At 40.2% G+C, this 24,386-nt stretch overlaps 2 protein-coding genes across 2 annotated transcripts in view; one reads left to right on the plus strand and one right to left on the minus strand.

Annotated features, from left to right (window-relative positions):
* Positions 1 to 206: 206 nt before the first annotated feature.
* LOC115223333 (eukaryotic translation initiation factor 3 subunit E) lies at positions 207 to 7,859 on the minus strand. Its single transcript, XM_029793853.2, has 2 exons — positions 6,728 to 7,859; positions 207 to 721 (listed from the first exon to the last, which is right to left on the minus strand). The coding sequence occupies exons 1-2, from the start codon at positions 7,541 to 7,543 to the stop codon at positions 215 to 217; spliced, it is 1,323 nt and encodes a 440-aa protein (XP_029649713.1). The 5' UTR covers positions 7,544 to 7,859; the 3' UTR covers positions 207 to 214.
* A 7,695-nt stretch (positions 7,860 to 15,554) lies between these two features.
* The window catches only part of LOC115223266 (histone deacetylase 8-like), a 40,944-nt gene continuing 32,112 nt past the window's right edge, over positions 15,555 to 24,386 (plus strand). The window contains exons 1-2 of the mRNA XM_029793771.2: positions 15,555 to 15,817; positions 20,951 to 21,003. Coding sequence (XP_029649631.2) covers positions 15,596 to 15,817; positions 20,951 to 21,003 — 275 coding nt within the window. The 5' untranslated portion in view covers positions 15,555 to 15,595. The remainder of the gene's footprint in view (positions 15,818 to 20,950; positions 21,004 to 24,386) is intronic.

The following is a 24,386-nucleotide window of genomic DNA, read 5'->3' on the forward strand; positions in this document are numbered from 1 at the left end:
TCAAAATGTGATTGTATACTGAACTTGCTTGTATGAAATTGAAGTAAAAACACTGAAATTAAAAAGGAATTCAAAAGCCCAATGTATTTATTTATTTATTGTTTATATATATATATATAATATATATATATATATATATATATATATATATTATATATATATATACACACATATATATGTTCATAAATTTACTGTACATTTGTAAATTTTTATATTAATCCTGTCCCCACTGAGTGCCAGATTCAGGGAATTTCAATCCTAGTTTCTTATGTATATTTAGTGCAAGGAAGTGGGAACGAGAGTGCAAGTCTTTGGTTTTCTGGATTACTTGCTGATAAGGGGAAATGGCTTTTGTTCCCATGACAACGTGACCTAGCTTTGAGTCTATTTTAGCATCGAGTCGGGCATGTCTGATCAAATTGACAATCCACTGCTCGGCAGCATCGGGTGTCATGTTCAGCTTCTGCGACAGCATGTTGATGCTGATGCATTCGTGGATCCGACAGAAAATCTCAAAGATGAGGAGACGGGCGTTCTCAATGAACTCGTTTACGAGATTGCTCAAGAAGAAATCGTAACAGAAGACGGCTTCGCATTCCCGTAGTTTTTGCTGGGCACCATCAAAATCAAAGTTGACATAGAGACATTCAACGAACTCAGTGATGGGGTCTCTGTAAGAATAGCTCTCTTGTTGAATGACTTTCACCAAATCCTTGAGAACCTGAAAATACAGAGAGAAAGGGGAGGAAAAAAAAACAAAAACATATTGTTTAAAAATTTACAAAGGTTATTACAGATGATTTGCTGGTCAGGAAATTGAACTGGTTATCACCTTAACACACATGTATCAGAATATTTTCAATGAAGGCATAAGAAATTTCAAAACTACATTTGTAAATCTATCTCAATTCAGACAGAGTAGCTAATTTTTTATATTTATTATTTACTAGCAGTATCGCCCGGCATTGCTCGGGTTTGTAAGGGAAATAACTATATAAGCATTTTTAGAAAGTTATAGCCAAAAAGTAGCAAAAAAAAGTAATTAAAAATGGAAAAAAATTATGGTAATTTTTTTTAAAAATCGTTGACTCATCGTAGACATTTTTAGAGAGTTACTTCCCTTATATAATAGCGAAAAAATGCATTAAAATGAAAAAAAATTATGGTAAATTTTTTTTTAAATCGTAGACATGCGCTAATACCCAGAATCACTGCACCGCAAAATGTGGGAGTAGTTAGGAATCTAAATCGTAGGAGACAGACACACAACTTCACTTTTATATATAAAGATATATGCTAGAAATAGCAGTCATCTCTTCATCATTTTAAAGTTTTCCTTTAACCCTTTCGTTACCGTATTTATTTTGAGATGTTCTGTGTTTCATTCAATTAATTTTAATTATAACGAGGAATTTAGAAAAAGAACTTAGTTATCATTAGGCTAGTGTTCAGAACATAAATTGTGACTAAGGTTTGGTGGAAGATTTTAATTCAATATTTATGAAAGTAAGACATTTGTACTACAGAGCCAGAAGCGGTTTTGGCCGGGTTGGTATCAAAAGGGTTAATGCTTGCATAGTTCAGATGGAATTCACTGAAACAATTTTCTTTGGTCTGACGCCATTCCTGTGGCCAAACATTTTGGTTAAAGGCTAATCAGATAGGCATCTGACTGTCTCAAAACACCAGAGATTTGCGCCTGGAGAATTTTGTGCCAGCTGCGGCTGTACAGATCCACATTCAATTCAATTTTTATTGGCTCAAAAAGCAAGGCCATGTAAGGGGACAGGGAGTTATGTACAGGGAGGGTGGTCATACAAAGAGTGCAGGCCATTTCTGGTCAAGAGAAACTTTGAACCGAGCGGTCGCCGGAATCTTCACTATCTTGTCAGGCAGCTTATTCCACGGATCCGCAACCCGGACGGAGAAAGCCCTTCTCCTTTGATTGAGATGAAATCGACGTAGATAGAGCTTTTCGGAGCAGGAGTGAAGAACAGCTCTTTCGAGAGGTTACACTTTCTGCTTATGATGTTGTGAGCAAGAATGAGATCACCATGGTGTCGTCGTTTTTCGAGAGAATAAAGGTCGAGCGTCTTCAGCCTTTCTTCATAAGACAAATGCTTGAGACCAAGAACCATGCAGGTAGCCAGCTTCTGGACTCTTTCGAGATGATGTATGTCTTTGAGGAGATAAGGAGAAGAGACTTGACTCCCGCACTCTAATATGGGTCTCACCAGCGTGACATAGAGCGGTAGGAATATGGCTGCTGTGAGCATTCCGAATGACCGTCGGATCAAAAACAGAACTCCATGTGCTTTGTTGGCAGCATGGATGCATTGGACCAAAGGCGAAAAGGAAGAATCCACCAAGATACCCAGGTCCTTTACTTGGTCGGTCTTCTCCAGCAGCAGACGACCCGGCTCGAAATCAAGTTGCTCTCCATTGGTGTTGCTGAGTTTTTTCTCTGAGCCACACTTTTCCTCGGTGGCAGGTTTCAGTTTCTCTTCCCTCACCTCCACCTCCTTGCATAATACTAATCAGTTACATAATAAAATTACCAGTTCCAGTCAAACTGTCTAACCCATGCCAGCATGGAAAGCAGACGTTAAATGATGATGACAATCCTGATTCCAATTAGATTTAGATTTTAGGTTTCTTTTTAAAATCTAAATTTGAGTTTGTATGTCTTAATATCTGGCATAATGCCACCTTCTCTACTACAACCTCATTCAGTTGAGTGTCTTTTCTTAGTCTGGCAAGCAGTGGTGTAACTGGGGGGCACGAGCCCCGGGCGCTGATTGAAGGCGGGGGCTGCAGAATTGACCATAATACAATAAGCTTGAATTCCATTTATAAAATTTATAAAAGCAAGCATTCAAAAAATATACTTTGGATTACATGCTCTACCGAACCAGCAGGCAAATGAACCCCGGTAAAGTATTTATTCCTAAAATATTGCTTCAAAACAGTAATTACTAGTAATAAATAAGTACTATTTAATATCGTGGATTTTGAAATTGGGGGGCATCAGTCAACTAGGACCTTGGTCTGTCATGAGCCCTATGACTCATATGGTCGGAGCTAAACCCAGTTGAATGGTAGACTTAATCCGTTGCTCAATTTAGCACTACAACCTGATTCTTGGGTGCTTTTGGTGGGGGGTCCACTCTGTTGCAAGAATTCGAACCCTATCTCCAGACAGAGGAGAACTTTCTCATACGAGTTTTGTGCTCTTCTTCCTTACGGAGCCATTACAAAAATATCTGGACAGTAGACTAGGCCAAGATTTACAAATATTTACACCACTTGGTTTTGGGAAATTTTAAAAGAACAGAAGAATGGTAGTATTGCCATTTCTGTCTTTTAAATAAAGAAGCAGGATTAAAAGGCATACCTACACAAGTGTGCCCCTCCTAAGTGTAATCTAAACCAACTGAAAGGTATTTATCTTTTACTAGACTGCAGCAATGCTGAGGCACCACTTTGAAGAATCTTTAGTCAGTAGTGGCTGTGTGGTAAGAAGCTTGCTTCTCAACCACAGGGTTCCCGGTTCAGTCCCAATGCTTGGCACCTTGGGCAAGTGTCTCCTACTATACCCTTGAGCCAACCAAAGCCTTGTGAATGGATTTGGCAGATAGAAACTGAAAGAAGCCTGTCATATATATTGCCAGCCTCGTCTGGCCCCCGTGCCGGTGGCACATAAAAAGCACCATCCGATCGTGGCCATTTGCCAGCCTCGTCTGGCACCTAGCAGGTGGCACATAAAAAGCACCCACTACACTCTCGGAGTGGTTGGCGTTAGGAAGGGCATCCAGCTGTAGAAACACTGCCAGATCAGACTGGGCCTGGCGCAGCCTCCTGGCTTCCCAGACCCCAGTTGAACCGTCCAACCCATGCTAGCATGGAAAACGGACGTTAAACGATGATGATGATGATTATATATATATATATATATATGTATGTATGTATGTATTCTTGTCTGGGTTTGTCCTCCAACCATTACTTGACAACCGATGTTGATGTGTCTATGTTCCCATAACTTAATGGTTCAGCAAAAGAGACCTATAGAATAAGTACTAGGCTTAGTGTTCAACTAAAGGTGGTGCTCCAGCATGACCACAGTCAAATGACTGAAACAAGTAAAAGAATGAAAGAATAAACGTACTGCCCCCCCCCCCCAGCACTTACTATTTTCAAAGCCTGGTAATTAAGAACTTGTACAAATACACCACGAGTGATAGTGATAATAATAATCCTTTCTACTAAAGGCACAAGGCCTAAAATTTTAGAGGAGGGGACTAGTCGATTACATCAACCCCAGTGTTTCACTGGTACTTATTTTATGAACCCCGAAAAGATGAAAGGTAAAGCTGACCTCAGAACGTAGCGACAGATGAAATACCTATTTCTTTACTACCCACAAGGGGCTAAACACAGAGAGGACAAACGGATTACGTCGATTACATCGACCCCAGTGTGTAACTGGTACTTAATTTATAGACCCCGAAAAGATGAAAGGCAAAGTCGGCCTCGGCGGAATTTGAACTCAGAACATAACAGCAGACGAAATACAGCTACGCATTTCGCCCGGCGTGCTAACGTTTCTGCCAGCTCACCGCCTTAACCCTTCCGTTCCTGTATTTATTTTGAGATGCTCTGTGTCTATTTCAATTATTTAAAATATAACAAAAGACTTTAGTAAAATAACTTAGTTATCATTAAGCTAGAGTCAGAAACATAAACTGTGACTAAGGTTTGGCGGAAGATTTTAATTCAGAACTTATAATAATAATGGTTTCAAATTTTGCTACAAGGGCAGCAGTTTTGGTGGGAGGGATGAGTCATTTACATCGCCCCAATGATCAACTGGTACTGATTTTATCAACCTGAAGGATAGAAAATAGAGTGGACTTCAGCAGAATTTGAACTCAGAACATAAACAGCAGACGAAATACAGCTACGCATTTCGCCCGGCGTGCTAACGTTTCTGCCAGCTCACCGCCTTAACCCTTCCGTCCTGTATTTATTTTGAGATGCTCTGTGTCTATTTCAATTATTTAAAATATAAAAAAAGACTTTAGTAAAATAACTTAGTTATCATTAAGTAGAGTCAGAACATAAACTGTGACTAAGGTTTGGCGGAAGATTTTAATTCAGAACTTATAATAATATGGTTTAAATTTTGCTACAAGGGCAGCAGTTTTGGTGGGAGGGATGAGTCATTTACATCGCCCCAATGATCAACTGGTACTGATTTTATCAACCCTGAAGGGATAGAAAATAGAGTGGACTTCAGCAGAATTTGAACTCAGAATGCTAAGACGGAAGAAATACCGCTAAGCATTTTGCCCGGCGCGCTAACGATTCTGCCAGCTTGCCGCCTTAATAACAATATTCCTTTCTACTAAAGGTAGAGGGCATGAAATTTGGTGGGAGGGGACTAGTCTTATATCGACCCCCAATGTTCAATGGTACTTAATTTATCGACCCCCAATGTTTCGTACTTAATTTATCGACCGAAGGATGAAAGGCAAGTCGATCTCGGCGAATTTGAATCAGGAAGAGCGGCAGACGAAATACCTATTTCTTTACTACCCACAAGGGGCTAAACACGAGAGGACAAACAAGGCAGACAAACGGATTAAGTCGATTACATCGACCCCAGTGCGTAACTGGTATTTATTTAATCGACCCCGAAAGGCTGAAAGGAAAAGTCGACCTCATCGGAATTAGAACGAAGAGACGAAATGTCGCTAAGCATTTTGATCGGCGTGCTTACCTATTCCACCAGTTCGCCGCCTTAAATAACAACAAGGATTTCAAAGTTTGGTACAAGGACAGCAATTTAAGAGAAATGGCTAAGTCGATTACGTCAACCACAATGCACAACTGGTACTTATTTCGTCGCCCCCCCCCCAAGAGGATAAAGATTCAGAGTCGATCCTGGTGGCATTTGAATAAGATCCAATTTTTTTTTTTTAAAGTGGGATGGTCAAAATCATCCTAATAGAATCCGGGTGAGAACAACCAAGGGCAACAGGAGCCACTGACAGATTCCTTGAGTGAATTTATTTTGTCGCGTTTCCTTCAATGCAAACACAGTTGAAATAGAAGAATGGTGTAAAAAAGATTTGAGCAAACCCTTCTTTTTTCAAGAAGCGGGCCGCATGAGACGTACATCATCATAAGGTGAGCCACACTATGAAAAAATAAAAAAAAATTTATAGTAATTTTTTTTTGGTTTGGCATACCATATTGAGAATCCCAGGGTCGCAAGTTGCTCACGAACTTTCTAAAACTAGAACTGACGAGATGTGAAACTCCTGGGAGTGGGGTAAGAAAAAACATGGCAACGAGGACTGACTGTGCTTCAGGCAAAGCCTAACAGAGCAACTCGTAGTCTTTTAACCGAATATGGTTCCACATGGAAACGTTCGTTGGTTCATTTATAGTATTCTCAGAATCATTACAGTGTTTCGTAATTGTTTGTAAACAAATTCCTATACAATAAATATCGGCAATCCTAGCTTTTAGCGTACCATTTTAATTCTTAGCATAAGGTAAAATAGGTCGAAATATTGACACACGTGTATAGGTGGTTTAATTAAGAGAGAGAGAGAGAGAGTGCGTGTGTGTGTATAGATGGAGTATGTACTTTAATTAATTAATAGGAGTTAGTATCAGACACATATTAGTTTATAATAGCATATAAATAAATATAACTAACCGATCTCCGGCGACTCTTGTTGATAATAACAGCTGTGGTCAGGTATCGAAGGATGTGAGGACAAACAGTTTGGATTGTATTCAGGTATGGAGGTTGATAAAGAAATAAATCTACGAGAAGATCAAGGCCATCCAAATTGTTAAAAAACACAAACAAGGACCAGTGAACGAACCAGGTTCTCTGCTGTAAGGTCTGCAAAGCAGGCCAAAAAGCTGCATTGGTGTCGATATATTCCCTCAACCTGTTTAATTCCTCCAGGGCGGCATCGAAGTTCTGCAGAAGTATTTCTGATGCCAGGATACCCCATAATGTGTTGAGGTAGAATTTGTCGTTGGTTGGTAGGAGAATACGCACGAAATAGAGATATTGGCTGGTGAATTCGTAGTTACCGCATTCGAACTGGAACTTGGCGTAGTTGTACATGTCTTCTGTAATATTTTTACTGATATCATGACGAGTGGTGAGATATTCGTACAACTGGCTTCCATCTCTGAAATTACTGATGGTCTTCATAACTTCAGGATCGTTCATTACTTCAGCGATTTTCTCGACCCGTTCCTTGAGTTTTTTATCTTCGGCCAAGACACGATTTAAGTTCTCGTGGTAACTTTTGGGGATGTCTTGCAACGGGTAGAGATCGTGATGAAGGGTTATGGCATAACGGGCCATCTTAGTTTTACTGATAATTTCTAGTTTCCCTCGAATTAATTCTTTATTGTCGTACACGTTGTTGTCGGACAGGAATTCCATGAACGGTAAGATGAGATGCCGGTCGAAATACTGCGACAAACGGTTAGTTAAATCAAACAGTGCCATGGTGCTGTTGTTTATTATTAAATGCTTTGTTTGTTTGATCAAATAAGGATGAAGAAACTACAATCACATTGGAGGGGGAAGAACAAAAGATTTTCAAAGTACAAACGAAAACCTTGGCCTCACACAATCCTAAAACTTTTTAAATGTTCCGTCTTTTTCTTTAAAAATATTCGTCCTTTTACAAAATAACTTCCGAGCCAAATGGTTTCCTCGCTAAATAAGTAAATCCGGGAGATATTTCAAGATGAAACTCGTTAAACTTTTCCAAGACGTGACACGATGACATGAGAGAAGTCAAGCGCTTCTTGTAAGGTTATTACAAAAACTGAAACGGTTACCAACACCGCTTAGTCATGTCTCACGAAGGTTTAAAAAAAATTACAATATAATACTCACTAACGACATTTATTCTAAATAAAGATTAATATTTAAATTTCGAATAAAGAAAATAAAATCTATTATATAGTTTTAAATTATATACATTAGACGCTATAATGATTTCTTTTCGTTTTCGCAAACACTGAATAAAGTTTATACTTATACGTGTTGGGTTACATGTAAAACGCAAACATGCGCTTCCTGAAACTTACATATAACTACATTTTTTTTCCGTATTCTTAATTTTTATTTATTCTAATTGCAGTGGAATCAAATATATTAAATAGAAACACTTGATGAGTAAAAAAAAATAGATGTTTATTTTCTATTTATTAAAGTTTATATTGCATTATATCCGTTCCCTCTCCTCCTTCATGGTATACACGAAATTCCTTCGTGAACCGTGAATAAAACGGACAATTTATGGTTGTTTATCGAGATAAACACATAGATATAAAGACTTACTTCCAGAAAAAACACAGTAAACTTAATAATAACGTATTTTATTAGGAAACAATTTAATCAGAAACTATCAAACAATTTCGATGTTGTCGATTTTAATATCCGCACTTACGACATAGAGCAAAATTGATTAGTCGATGTTAAACTATTTTTATCGGCGGTTTTTTTTTTGATTAATTCTATTTTGTAAATAAAAAAATAACTAATATTTTATTCATAATAATATAGTAAATAATTTTTTTGTTTAATCAATTGCTAATGTATTTTTGAAATAACGAAGCGTTATATTATTATTTTTAACTGTGCAATTTAATGCTGCTTATGGCGGGAGAAGCAACAGAAAAGTTGCCAGTCCTTGTTGCTTTCGTCTCGGTTACTTCCGGTCGTATCTCCCCTTAAGAAGTTAACAATTTTGGCGCCATGTTTTAAAAATATGCATTTATATATATTTATATGTATATCTATAAATATCTATCGATTATATAATACATACATATATAACATACATACATGTACACATATTCTTTTACGTGTTTCAGTCATTTGACTGCGGCCATGCTGAAGCACCGCCTTTAGTCGAGCAAATCGACCCAAGGACTTATACTTTGGAAGCCCAGTACTTGTTCTATCGATTTCTTTTTGCCGAACCACTAAGTTACGGGAACGTAAATACACCAACATCGGTTGTCAAGTGATGGTGGGAGGACAAATACATACATGTCTGTCTGTCTGTCTGTCTCTCTCTCTCTCTCTCTCTATATATATATAGTTAATCCAAACAAAAAAGCACAAAAAAACAACAACAACGTGAGGACGTGGAACAAATATAGTATTATTGGACGCTCAGGAAAGAAGGAGGGTTTAACGTTTCGAGCGGAGCTCTTCGTCGGAAACATAGGAGAAGGAAAGATCCAGAGAAGGCAAGACTGAGGGGAAAAAATCGCCAACGGTACACACGCGGTCACACACACACACACATCATCATCATCATCATCATCATTTAGCGTCCGTTTTCCATGCTAGCATGGGTTGGACGGTTCTACTGGGGTCTGTGAAGCCAGAAGGCTTCATCAGGCCCAGTCAAATCTGGCAGTGTTTCTACGGCTGGATGCCCTTCCTACGCCAACCACTCCATGAGTGTAGTGGGTGCTTTTTACGTGCCACCCGCACTGGTGCCAGACAGAGCTGGCAAACGGCCACGAACGGATGGTGCTTTTTATGTGCCACCGGCACGAGGGCCAGGCGAGGCTGGCAACGGACACGAAACGGGGCGGTGCTGGCAACGGTCGCGAAACGGAAAGTTCTCTTACATGCCACCGGCACTGGTAACACATCTGCAATTTCCATTGATCGATTTCCATTGATCGATTTCGATTCTGATCCTCACTTGCCTCAATGGGTCTTCACAAGCAGAGTTTCTACATGCCACCGGCACTGGTAGCACATCCGCAATTTCCATTGATCGATTTCGATTATGATCCTCACTTGCCTCAACACGTCTTCACAAGTAGAGTTTTGTGTCCAAAGGGAAGGTATGCATACGTAGGCTGGCTCCATCCCATGTAGAAGGCCACGGGTTGTGGACTCACTTGTCCTGCTGGGTCTTCTCGCGCACAGCACACTTCCAGAGGTCTCGGTCTCTAGTCATTTCCTCAGTGAGACCTAAAGTTCGAAGGTCGTGCTTCACCACCTCGTCCCAGGTTTTCCTGGGTCTGCCTCTTCCACAGGTTCCCTCAACCGCTAGGGTGTGGCACTTTTCACACAACTATCTTCAGCCATTCTCGCCACATGACCATACCAGCGCAACACGTCTCTCTTGCACACCACAACTGATGCTTCTTAGGTCCAGCTTTTCTCTCAAGTACTTACACTCTGCCGAGTGTGAGTACCGGCATTACACATCCATCGGAGCATACTGGCTTCATTTCTAGCGAGCTTACGCATATCCTCAGCAGTCACGGCCCATGTTTCACTGCCATGTAGCATGGCTGTTCGTACACACGCATCATACAGTCTGCCTTTCACTCTGTGCGAGAGGCCTTTTGTCACCAGCAGAGGTAAGAGCTCTCTGAACTTTGCCCAAGCTATTCTTACTCTAGCAGTTACACTTTCAGCACACCCGCCCCCGCTGCTGACTTGGTCACCTAGGTAACGGAAACTATCAACTATTTCTAGTTTTTCTCTCCTGGAAAGTGACGGAAGTTGGTCTCAGAGCATTTTCAGTGTTTATTGTTCCTGAGCATCTGCCACATACAAAAACCATCTTCCTAGTTAGCCTTCCTTTGACATTGCTGCATCTCTTATGTGTCCATAGCTTACACTTGGTGCATCTTATAGAGTTTCTACCTACACCTTTTCTACAGATCGAGCAGGCCATCTACCTGAAGGTGTTTGTGATTTGTCTACCTTCCTACTGATTACGACTTTGGTTTTAGCTAGATTGACTCTGAGGCCCTTCGATTCTAATCCTTGTTTCCACACCTGAAACTTCTCCTCCACACACACATATATATATATATATATATATATATATATGTGTGTGTGTGTATGACGGGCTTCTTCTAGTTTCCATATACCAAATCCACTCACAAGGCTTTAGTTGGTCCAAGGCTATGGTAGAAGACACTTGCCCAATGTCACATGGTGAGACTGAACCTAGAACCAAGCTTTTTTATTTCATCAGATTAGCCATAAAGGCTTTACATTGATAGAAGCATTTGCGGGCTGGACAAAACACAAATGAGATGAATGATAAATAAAATAAATGATATTGATGAGGGAAGGCAATCACTGCTTCCCTTGTTTTTTTTTTTACATCAAAAATGGGGTAATAAACATCTTACACAGTTCAAGCTGCACTCAAGGTCCTTACAAATGAGGCACTAAGCCTCTTACCTTTTTCCCTACATATTCATATAACGAGGCTTCTTTTTTCCTCATCTCCATTACCCAACTAGGCTTAATACCTCATTCAAGCACCTTGATGGTGCTAAGTCAGGGCACTCTACCATGAACCGGAATGTGTCCTTGGGGAAGGAGTTCATCGCCCTGTATAATTCTGTCTCCCATATGACCTCCGCAGCTACCTGTGGGGGCCAATCAGGGCCCTTGGCACAGGCTGTAACCCCTTACCTCTGACCTTTGGGTAACTTTTTAAAAAAGTTCTCAAGTGTCCCTCCCTTGTGAAAAAGGATTAAAAATTCCTCCTCTACCCTACTGGTAGAGGCCATAGCATCCTCCGTCGGTGGCACAATTCCCACCGACAGGGTTTCGGGACATGCCCGCAGTATATTAATAACCACCAGCAATTTCTCATCTTTTTTTTTCCCCTTTTTCCTTGTGCAACGGGAGAGTGGAGTTCTTCCGTTTTGTCCAGTTTTCCCTCCCTCCTGTAGCCTTAGGATCCCTTGGTGGGCAACCATTGTTGCTCACATTCTTCCTTTTACGGCCCTTTTTTGAAGAGGTTTCCACCTCCTCAACTATCTCCATCAAGTGAATATTAAGTTATTGGGCAAAAATTATATTATTAACAAAACTTTTATAAAATTATAGGTTTTATTATAGTTTTAAGAAAATGCTATTATTCATCATCATCATCATCATATTTATATATATATATATGCGTGTGTGTGTTTGTGTGTCTGTGTTTGTCCCCCTAGCCTCAGGCCAACCAAATCCTTGTGAGTGGATTTGGTAGATGGAAACTGAAAGAAGCCCGTCGTATATATGTATATATATATGTGTGTGTGTATTTGTGTGTCTGTGTTTGTCCCCCTAGCATTGCTTGACAACTGATGCTGGTGTGTTTATGTCCCCGTTACTTAGCGGTTCGGCAAAAGAGACCGATAGAATAAGTACTGGGCTTACAAAAGAATAAGTCCCGGGGTCGATTTGCTCGACTAAAGGCAGTGCTCCAGCATGGCTGCAGTCAAATGACTGGAACAAGTAAAAGAGAGTAAAGAGATCCTTATATGATAATTTATAATTATTAATTGGTACTTATAAAATGTTATTTACTTATTCATTTATAATTTATTTTTGTAAAGCTTTCTAATACATATAAAGATCATGAGGTTAGAGCTGTTTTAGAGAAATAGAAACTAAGTAACTTAGATATTATTATTTATTCTTTATCAGGTTTTAAACATTAATTAAGGAGATTTAGAAGATCTTTTTATGAAGAGATTCTCAGTAGATAAGAGATTAATTGACTGACATGCCAAAATCCCTAAAATACAATGGAAGGGAGGTAACCAAAATGAAATTTTTTAAATGAAAATATAGAGCAATAGAATTAATTTTTTATGGAAATCTTATATTTTATATTAAGAGAAAAGTATTGTTATATGGGGCATAATAATTTAGGCTTATATAAAGGTAATATTTATAGTATCGAAAAGGATTAGGTGGAATAGAATTCTCGTAGAAATAGATGTGAAAATTACCAAATCTTTAAAACTTATTGTGGAGTAAGTATACAACTTTATAACTTCATTAGATACTAGCAGTATCGCCCGGCGTTGCTTGGGTTTGTAAGGGAAATAACTATATAAGCATTTTTAGAGAGTTACTTCCCTTATAGATGCCAATTCGAGCTTTCTTAGCCATTTCTGTTTTGGCGTCTTCAAGCCATGAAGTCGTTGTTCTAAAAGAACGCTGGTCTCCTTGACAACGCATTACGACGTTGATTTCCTTACACTCCCTTCCCCACAGCTTCACGAGGGAGGGAAGAAGGGGGAGAAGCAAACACAGGTGCAGGTGTTTGAGCATGGACACCAACTCCGCCTCCATCAACACACGAAAAATTATGCATTAAAATGGAATAAAAAATGATGTTAAATTATTTTTTAAATCGTAGACTCATCGTAGACGCGCGCTAATAGCCAGACGGGCTCGATATTAATCACGACTATAAGATACCCGAATTTGGTTAAACTGCACCGCAAAATGTGGGAGGAGTTAGGAATCTAAATCGTAGGAGACAGACACTCACACAACTACAGTTATATATATATAGATATAGAATTTATGTAATTTAAAATTTTTTTATTCAACTTTATTTAATTTGCCTATGTTATTAAATTTCTTAATACCTAGTGCTGATTAAATAATAAAATATAGCAGGGTATGCTATTTCCTTATTGATTTAAAAAAAAAAACAGTAAGATCTTAGGTGTGGTTTATTTACCAACCACATGGTTCCGGGTTCAGTCCCACTGCGTGGCACCTTGGGCAAGTGTCTTCTACTATAGCCCCGGGCCAACCAAAGCCTTGTGAGTAGATTTGGTAGACGGAAACTGAAAGAAGCCCGTCGTATATATCTATATCTATATATATATATATATATATATATATATATATATATATATACATATGCGTGTTTGTGTTTGTCCCCCTAGTATTGCTTGACAACCGATGCTGGTGTGTTTACGTCCCCGTTACTTAGCGGTTCGGCAAAAGAGACCGATAGAATAAGTACTAGGCTTACAAAGAATAAGTCCCGGGGTCGAATTGCTCGATTAAAGGTGGTGCTCCAGCATGGCCGCAGTCAAATGACTGAAACAAGTAAAAGAGTAGAGAGTATCTAAAATTCAGGAATAACAGAATGGTGTAAGTATTAACTTTTTCGATGGAGAATATGTTAAAATATTCTAACCGGATCTTTTCGGTTTGAACGGCAGTTTTTAACATAATTTCTAGGTAACAAATATCTTACAATCTATAGAATTTTCTCAATAAAGCCAAGAGAAAAATATGTTTTATAAACACATTCTACCAGTATACGAAGTTGAAAAGTGTTTAGTTACATGGAAATTATTTTAAAATCTGCCGTTCAAACCGAAAACGATGGACATATTCATACGGCACAGAATGTAGTTTACCTCAATGGAGGTCATTGATTGGTTGAAATTGCAGAAATTGAAGAAAAAAAATAACAAATATCTTACAAACTATAGAATTTTCTCAATAAAGCCAAGAGAAAAAGATGTTTTATAAACACATTCTACCAGTATACGAAGTTGAAAAGTGTTTAGTTACATGGAAATTATTTTAAAATCTGCCGTTCAAACCGAAAACGATGGACATATTCATACGGCACAGAATGTTGTTTACCTCAATGGAGGTCATTGATTGGTTGAAATTGCAGAAATTGAAGAAAAAAAATAACAAATATCTTACAAACTATAGAATTTTCTCAATAAAGCCAAGAGAAAAAGATGTTTTATAAACACATTCTACCAGTATACGAAATTAAAATTTTTTTAGTTACGTGGAAATTATTTAAAAAACTGCCGGTCAAACCGAAAATATCCGCAAAACATTAAGAGTGGATAAACCCCGGTCTTAATCTATATATATAAAACTGTAGTTGTGTGAGTGTCTGTCCCTTTCGATTTAGATTCCTAACTCCTCTTATAGTCGTGATTAATATCGCGCGTCTACGATGAGTCTACGATTTTAAAAATAATTTAACATAATTTTTTATTCCATTTTAATGCATAATTTTTCGTGTGTCGATGGCGGCGGAGTTGGCGTCCATGGTCACACCTGCACCTGTTTGCTTCTCCCCCTTCTTCCCTCCCTCGTGAAGTTGTGGGGAAGGGAGTGTAAGGAACTCAACGCCGTAAAGCGTTGTCAAGGAGACCAGCGTTCTTTTAGAACAACGACTTCATGTCTTGAAGACACCAAAACAATATATAAAAGTAAGGTTGTGTGTCTGTCTCCTACGATTTAGATTCCTAACTACTCCCACATTTTGCGGTGCAGTTTAACCAAAACCGGGTATCTTATAGTCGTTATTCATATCGAGCCCTTCTGGATATTAGCGCACGTCTACGATGAGTCTACGATTAAAAAAAAAATTTACCATAATTTTTTCCATTTTAATGCATTTTTTCGCTATTATATAAGGGAAGTAGCTCTCTAAAAATGTCTACGATGAGTCAACGATTTAAAAAGAAATTACCATCATTTTTTATTCCATTTTTAATGCATTTTTCTGCTATTTTTTGGCTATACCTCTCTAAAAATGCTTATATAGTTATTTCCCTTACAAACCCGAGCAACGCCGGGCGATACTGCTAGTTCAAAATAAATGAAATATCTAAAATTTTTTAATCAGTTTCTTGGGCGCCAAAACCATTTTCCCAATCATAACTACAGTTACCTCCCTTGGAGTCTTGCGGTAAATTTGAAAAAGATTTTCAAAAAATGGCCAACGTCGAACATTGTTTTGATAAAATGACAACAAACCCAGCATCAGCGAAACAATCTGATCCCGTAAAGGACTCTGATGACTCTACGAAGACCCTTAAAGAATGTTTCAATCAAATGAATACGTGTAAAAGCGATTATTTTCCTCCTAAGGTTGCGTATATTTTCAGTGATTCTCTGCTGCAATGGTCGAACTTCGGTTTGAAAGTCCGACAAAGAGTAAGTTTCTCAACGATTTACTTCACTTCCTTTATTTTCTGTTATTTGATATTGAATGGAAACAGGAGTGTTTTCAAAACTGAAGAAAAAACAAAGATGCAGTTCCATTTCATGCAGAACTTTTACCCAATCAATCTACATTCGCAGATTATTTCCAAAATACAAGGCATACCTACACAATCGTGCCCCTCTCGACTTTGTTTCCTCATAACACTCAGAATGGATATTTTTAAATGGAATTTTCTATAGATATTTTTTAGAGGATCTTTTCGGTTTGAACGGTAGTTTTTTCTAGCAGTGTTATATGAAATTGTCACCCATAATTATGACCCCAGAATCGATCTATTACATTTCAATCTGTTTTAGGGTTAGGGGTGGGGGAAGGGTATCTTTTTTTTCTTCAGAAATGTAAATAAACCCAATCTGTTTCTTAAACGTGGGACATATACGGCACAGAATGTTGTTTTTTTTTTTACCTCAATGGACGTCATTGATTGGTTGAAATTGCCGAAATGCAAGAAATTAAACAACAAATAGCTTACAAACTATAGAATTGTCACCCATAATTATGACCCTAGTATCGATCTATTGCAATCTGTTTTAGGGTTAGGGGTGGGGGGAAGGGTATCTTTTTTTTCTTCAGAAATGTAAATAAACCTAATCTGTTTCTTAAACGAAGGACATATTCATACGGCACAGAATGTTTTTTACCCCAATAGACGTCATTCATTGGTTGAAATTGCAGAAATTGAAGGAAAAAAAGACAGCAAATATCTTACAAACTTTAGAATTTTCTCAATAAAGCCAAGAGAAAAAGATGTTTTATAAACACATTCTACCAGTATACGAAGTTTAAAAGTGTTTAGTTACGTGGAAATTATGTTAAAAACTGCCGGTCAAACCGAAAAGATCCTTTTTAGATATTGTAGGTTACGATTATATAGCAATTTAATGTGAAAACAAAAATAATTTGAGGGTATGCACACATACATACTGACACACCTCACAATATTGGTCAATATAATTTTCAAAATTTCAAGTTTTTGTCGACATACATGTGATGTGTGTCAGTATGTATGTGTATACACCCACCTTTTTTTCCATATCAAATTTCGATAAATCTTATTGTACATTCTTTGAAGGATATTTGTAGAAAATGTCATTAAAATATATCCCTTTTTTCCCCCTAAAGTTATGAGGAAACAAAGCAACTCATGTGAATTATCTGAAACTCCTGCCCCTCACTTCTGAAAAAAATATTTTTTCACTACAAATCCTAATGTACTCGTAATCTTCATTATCTGAATGGTATTTGTAGAAAGTTTCATTAAAAGATATAAATTTTTCTGAAAGTTTCAAGGAAACAAAATCAGTGGGGCACACTTGTGTAGGTATGCCATGTCGGCTGACAGCAATTAGAATATAATTGATAATTTTGGCCGAAAACATATCCAAAAATGTTGAACTGATATATCTATCAAATGCGTTCCATTGTGGGTGGAATTCTGGTTTCCAGAACTTTCTATTTTTTGTACTTTTCAGAAAATTTTTGCGAATTTCTTTTCTATACACTGGAATTTATACAATTACAAAAAAAAAAAAAATTAACGAAAATTTCTAAACCCTGCCCCACCATAATCCTAAAAGTTCTACTCTTTTTTGAATTTAAAAAAAAATCAGAGTTTTGAATACAGACAGTCCCAATTTTTTTGCTTAAATCTCAGCAATGGAGTGTCCTTGTGCGCACCATCATTCCATTAAATGTGTTTATGGGGAGGAAAATATTGAAAAGCATCAATACATGTCAGAGTGACAAAGAAACGAGGAAGGTATCAGGTGGTCGTGGGATGTGCTCAAAATAACAGCACTACTTAAATATAGAGTTCCTGACGCATTGACATAACAATGTTTTTACAATGCTCTCTTATTAAAGTTAGGGTTAGAGTTTAGGGTTTAGCTTAGGGTTAGGGTTTAAGGTTAGTTTTAGGGTTAGATGTGTTGGGACCTTTGTATTTAAGTAGTACTCAAAATAACAGCTAAATCGCCCTAAAATCACACACGCACAATTTTTTTTTATATTGCATAATTATATGAATTCCCTTGTGTAGAACACAAATTCACAAAATGTTTCTGAAAATTCCAAAAGATAGAAAAGTTACAAGGGGTTTTATCATCGTTTAACGTCCGCTTTCCATGCTAGCATGGGTTGTACGATTTTGACTGAGGGCTGGCGAACCAGATGGCTGCACCAGGCTCCAATCTTGATCTGGCAGAGTTTCTACAGCTGGATGCCCTTCCTAATGCCAACCACTCCGAGAGTGTAGTATGGGGTGCTTAAAGCACGAAAGATCGTCCTGTCATCATCCTTAGGCCAGCAAGGACAGGCAGGCAGTGGTTAACCTATTTGGTGGCCTTGTTAAAAGAGGATGGACAAGACACAGGAGTGGCTGTGTGGTAAGTAGCTTGTTTACCAACCACATGGTTCCGGGTTCAGTCCCACTGCGTGGCACCTTGGGCAAGTGTCTTCTACTATAGCCTCGGGCTGACCAAAACCTTGTGAGTAGATTTGGTAGATGGAAACTGAAAGAAGCCCGTCGTATATATATATATATATTATATATATATATGCGTGTGTGTCTGTGTTTGTCCTCCTAGCATTGCTTGACAACCGATGCTGGTGTGTTTATATCCCCGTTACTTAGCAGTTCGGCAAAAGAGACTGATAGAATAAGTACTGGGCTTACAAAAGAATAAGTTCCGGGGTTGAGTTGCTCGATTAAAGGCGGTGCTCCAGCATGGCCGCATTCAAATGACTGCAACAAGTAAAAGAGTAAGACTGAAGACAGACACTTTTCTCTTTGGTCAAGTCCTCGTAAACTTTTGTAAAGGAAAATGAGAGTGGAGAAAGTGATACTGCCCCTCCCGGTCAATTTATTGATAAGTGGATGAGAGTGGCGAGAATGGTCCGAGTGAGCGTGCAAACTCTGAATATGCACTTATAGATTGGATAGGGTGCTTTGCCTGACTGTTCTGTGGTTTTTGGGAGGTTCCCATGTGTAGCTGTCAGAAGTCTTGATGGTATATGGCTCAGTGGTTAGATTGTTGAGCTTATGATCGTGAGGTTGTGAGTTCGATTCTCGGACCGGGATCATCATCATCATTGTTTAACGTCCATTTTCCATGCTAGCATGGGTTGGACTGTTCAACTGGGGTCTGGGAAGCCAGAAGGCTGCGCCAGGCCCAGTCTGATCTGGCAGTGTTTCTACAGCTGGATGCCCTTCCCAACGCCAACCACTCCGTGAATGTAGTGGGTGCTTTTTACGTGCCACCTGCACAGGTGCCAGACAAGGCTGGCAAACGGCCATGATCGGATGGTGCTTTTTACGTGCCAGACGAGTCAGGCAACAGCCACAATCGGATGGTGCATTTTATGTGCCACCGGCACGGAGGCCAGTCGGGGCGGTGCTGGCAACGGCCATGTTCGGATGGTTCTCTTACATGCCATCGGCACTGGTATCACAGCTACAATTTCCATTGATGTTGATCGATTTTGATTTTGATTTTTGTGTTGTATTCTTGAGCAAAACACTTTAGGTCTCACTGCACATGCAACCATGTGCTGCCATCTGTTGGCACACTACAGAACTAGTCTGGGAACTTTTTGATACCACCTTGTATATCGTCTTCTTAAAGTGGCGAGCTGGCAGAATCGTTAGTATGCCAGGCAAAATGCTTATCGGTATTTCGTCTGCCGTTATGTTCTGAGTTCAAATTCTGCTGAGGTAAATTTTGCCTTTCATCCTTTTGGGGTCGATAAATTAAGTACCAGTTACACACTGGGGTCGATGTAATCGACTTAATCCCTTTGCCTGTCCTTGCTTGTCCCCTCTATGTTTAGCCCCTTGTGGGCAATAAAGAAATAGGTATTTTGTCTGCCGTTACGTGCTGAGTTCAAATTCCACCGAGGTAGACTTTGCCTTTCATCCTTTTGGGGTCGATAAATTAAGTACTAGTTACACACTGGGGTCGATGTAATCGACTTAATGCCTTTGCCTGTCCTTGCTTGTCCCCTCTATGTTTAGCCCCTTGTGGGCAATAAAGAAATAGGTATTTTGTCTGCCGTTACGTGCTGAGTTCAAATTCCACCGAGGTAGACTTTGCCTTTCATCCTTTCGGGGTCGATAAATTAAGTACTAGTTACACACTGGGGTCGATGTAATCGACTTAATCCCTTTGCCTGTCCTTGCTTGTCACCTCTATGTTTAGCCCCTTGTGGGCAATAAAGAAATAGGTATTTTGTCTGCTGTTATGTTCTGAGTTCAAATTCCGCCGAGGTAGACTTTGCCTTTCATCCTTTCGGGGTCGATTAAATAAGTACCAGTTATGTACTGGGGTCGATGTAATCGACCTAATCCCTTTGCCTGTCCTTGCTTGTCACCTCTATGTTTAGCCCCTTGTGGGCAATAAAGAAATAAAGAATTGTTAATGTGTCAGATGAAATGCTTAGCGACATTTCTTCTGGTGCTTCATTTTCTGATTTCCAACCTAACAGAGGTCAATGTGGCTTCTCATCCCATTAGGGTTGATAAAATAATAAAGCACTTGAAAGTGATGCCCCAGTATGGCTGCAGTCAAATGACTGAAACATCCGAATGTGGCCGATGCCAGCACTGCCTCGACTGGCTCCTGTGCCGGTGGCACATAAAAAGCACCATCCGAATGTGGCCAATGCCAGCGCCGCCTTGACTGGCTCCCATGCCAGTGGCACGTTAAAGCACCAACCGATCGTGGCCTATGCTAGTCTCCCCTGGCACCTGTGCCGGTGGCATGTAAAAAGCACCCACTACATTCGCGGAGTGGTTGGCGTTAGGAAGGGCATCCAGCTGTAGAAACACTGCCAGATCAGACTGGAGCCTGGTGCAGCCTCCTGGCTTCCCAGACCCTGGTCGAACTGTCCAACCCGTGCTAGCGCAGAAAACGGACATTAAATGATGATGATGATGAGGAATTAACATATACAAGATATATCAATGGATACACATTTCTGTTCCCTGACATATTGATTTTTTACCTTTACATTTGTGTTAATTAAAACATTGTTTATTACACCTGTTTAAATATTTTTACTTCCAGGGTAAACTAGTTCATGGTCTGATTGAAGCATATGGATTAACAAAACATATGAGGTAATTAAGTTTTTAATTTTTAATCAGTTGTGTTTTGTGTATTTTCTGATATAGTCATGTTTCTCTTAAACGGATATCAAAAATAATCATGTTTTTTTTAATTGCCTTTTTTATTGCTTTTTTGGATAATCCTCTATTAGTGTTTGTTTTTAACTTGTCAAGACAAAATCAAAATCAAAATGCTTCCTTTTTCTCAATATGTATGTGTGTGTGTGTGTATGTTTGTGTATATGTATGTATAAATGTATGTTTGTATACATGTATGTTTGTATATATGTATATATATATATATATATATATATATCATCATCATCATCATCATCTAGCGTCCGTTTTCCATGCTAGCATGGGTTGGACGGTTCAACTGGGGTCTGTGAAGCTGGAAGGCTTCATCAGGCCCAGTCAGATCTGGCAGTGTTTCTACGGCTGGATGCCCTTCCTAACGCCAACCACTCCGTGAGTGTAGTGGGTGCTTTTTATGTGCCACCCGCACAGGTGCCAGACAGAGCTGGCAAACGGCCATGAACGGATGGTGCTTTTACGTGTCACCGGCACGGGGGCCAGGCGAGGCTGGCAACTGACACGAACGGATGGTGCTTTTACGTGCCACCAACACGGGGGCCAGACAGAGCTGGCAAACGGCCACGAGACGGATGGTGCTTTTACGTGTCACCGGCACGGGGCCAGGTGAGGCTGGCAACCGCCACGAACGGATGGTGCTTTTACGTGCCACCGACACGGGGGCCAGACAGAGCTGGCAAACGGCCACGAACGGATGGTGCTTTTACATGTCACCGGCACGGGGGCCAGGCGAGGCTGGCAACGAACACGAACGGATGGTGCTTTTATGTGCCACCGACATGGGGGCCAGACAGAGCTGGCAAACGGCCACGAACGGATGGTGCTTTTACGTGTCACCTGCACGGGGGCCAGGCGAGGCTGGCAACGGACACGAACGGATGGTGCTTTTACATGCCACCGACACGGAGGCTAGACGGAGCGGGGCCAGCAACAACCACGATCGGATGGTTCGCTTAACCACAGCTGCAATTCCCACTGATATTGATCGACCACAATTTGGTTCTGCTTTCTGATATATGAATTGATTTGGTTTGATTTTGACTGTTCTCACTGGTCTTGCCGGGTTTTCTCACGCACAGCATACTTCCAAAGGTCTCGGTCTCTGGTCATTTCCTTGGTGAGACCTAAAGTTCGAAGGTTGTGCTTCACCACCTCGACCCAGGTTTTCCTGGGTCTACCTCTTCCACAGGCCCCTCAACTGCCAGGGTATGGCACTTTCGCACACAACTATCTTCAGCCATTCTCATCACATGACCATACCAGCGCAAACGTCTCTCTTGCACACAACAACTGATGCTTCTTAGGTTCAACTTTTCTCTCAAGGTACTTACACTCTGTCGATTATGAACACTGACGTTACACATCCATCGGAGCATACTAGCTTCATTTCTTGCGAGCTTACGCATATCCTCAGCAGTCACAGCCCAAGTTTCACTACCATGTAGCATGGCTGTACGTACACATGCATCATACAGTCTGCCTTTTACTTTGAGCGAGAGGCCTTTTGTCACCAGCAGGGGTAAGAGCTCTCTAAACTTTGCCCAGGCTATTCTTACTCTAGCAGTTACACTTTCAGCACACCCAACCCCGCTACTGACTTGGTCACCTAGGTAGCGGAAGCTATCAACTACTTCTAGTTTTTCTCCCTGGAACGTGGTAGAAGTTGGTCTCTGCATATTTTCAGAGTTTATTGCTCCTGAGCATCTGCCACAGATAAAAACTATTTTCCTAGTTAGTCTTCCTTTGATATTACTACATCTCTTATGTGTCCATAGCTTACATTTGGTGCATCTTATAGAGTTTCTACCTACGCCTTTTCTACAGATCGAGCAGGGCCATCTACCTGAAGGCTTTTGTGATTGGTCTACCTTCCTACTTATTAGGACTTTGGTTTTGGCCAGGTTGATTCTAAGGCCCTTCATTCTAAACCTTGCTTCCATACCTGAAACTTCGCCTCTAGTTCTGATAGAGACTCAGCAATTAGAGCAAGGTCATCAGCATAGAGGAGCTCCCAGGGGCATCCTGTCTTGAATTCCTCCGTTATTGCCTGGAGGACTATGATAAATAGGAGGGGACTGAGGACTGAACCTTGGTGGACCCCAACCTCTACCCTGAATTCTTCACTGTACTCGATGCCGACCCTCACCTTACTAGCAGCGTCTCTGTACATGGCTTGTACAGCTCTCACTAACCATTCATCTATCCCTAGTTTCCTCATTGACCACCAGATAAGGGATCGGGGGACCCTGTCGAAGGCTTTCTCCATATCAACAAAAGCCAGGTATAGGGGCTTGTCTTTGGCTAGGTATTTTTCCTGCAGCTGTCTTACCATGAAAATAGCATCAGTAGTACTTTTCCCTGGCACGAACCCAAACTGCATCTGATCTAGGCTAACTCTCTCTCTAATTAGTTGGGCTATAACCCTCTCCGTAACCTTCATTACCTGATCCAGCAGCTTGATACCCCTGTAGTTATTTGTATCTTAGGCGTCACCTTTACCTTTGTAGCAGTTGACTATTATGCTGCTACACCAGTCATTGGGAATGACTCCTTCGTGTATCACCTGGTTAACTATACGGGTGACTAGGCTATAGCTGACACTACCAGATATTTTGAGCATCTCTGCAGTAATTCCTGATGGGCCTGGGGCTTTCCCTGTTTTCATGCTTGTAATTGCCTTAACTACTTAGGAACTGTCAACTCAGATTGCTGGTCCCTCTGTTGGGTCAACATTCGGCAGACTCTCTTTATCCCATTCATTTTCCTCATTCAGCAACCTTTCATAGTGGCTTCTCCAAACCTCTCTCTTTGCATCCTCATTTAGCGCAAGTGAGCCATCATCCGTGCGAACACATTTTTCTCCTACCACGTCACGATTCTCTCTCACACACTGTCTTGCTATACGAAATACCTCAAGTCTTTCATCCTCACGGCGCAGGACATTGGCAAATTTTTTTCTTATCTGCTTCCCCTCTGGCTAAATAAACCTGTTTCCTAGCTTCTCTTCTTGCAGTCTGATACACTTCCCTGCTACCACCGTTCTTCCAGTCCTTCCAAGCCTGTTTCTTTTGTCTAATAGCCCTGTCAACAGTATTGTTCCACCACCACGTTATTTTGGGTCTTGTGGGGACTTTGCACCAGCCACAGATCTGGTCAGTGGCTTTCAGCAGGTTGTCCCTTAGAAGCGCCCAGTTATCTTCTACCCCATGTGTAGCTATACCCCCTTCTATTTCGTCGAAGGCTTCAAGTAACATGTCTCTAAATCTTTGTCCATTTGCAGGGTCTTTAAGCTTCCAGACCCT

The sequence above is a fragment of the Octopus sinensis genome, linkage group LG22 (assembly GCF_006345805.1).
Source record: "Octopus sinensis linkage group LG22, ASM634580v1, whole genome shotgun sequence".
Lineage (NCBI taxonomy): Eukaryota > Metazoa > Mollusca > Cephalopoda > Octopoda > Octopodidae > Octopus > Octopus sinensis.

Bases quoted from the DNA above. Each gene is read 5' to 3' on its own strand.
- LOC115223333 (XM_029793853.2), bottom strand. From the start codon at position 7,543: ATGGCACTGTTTGATTTAACTAACCGTTTGTCGCAGTATTTCGACCGG. The intron at 722-6,727 runs GTTAGTTATATT...CTGTATTTTCAG, and splicing joins ACAAGAGTCGCCGGAGATCG to GTTCTCAAGGATTTGGTGAA.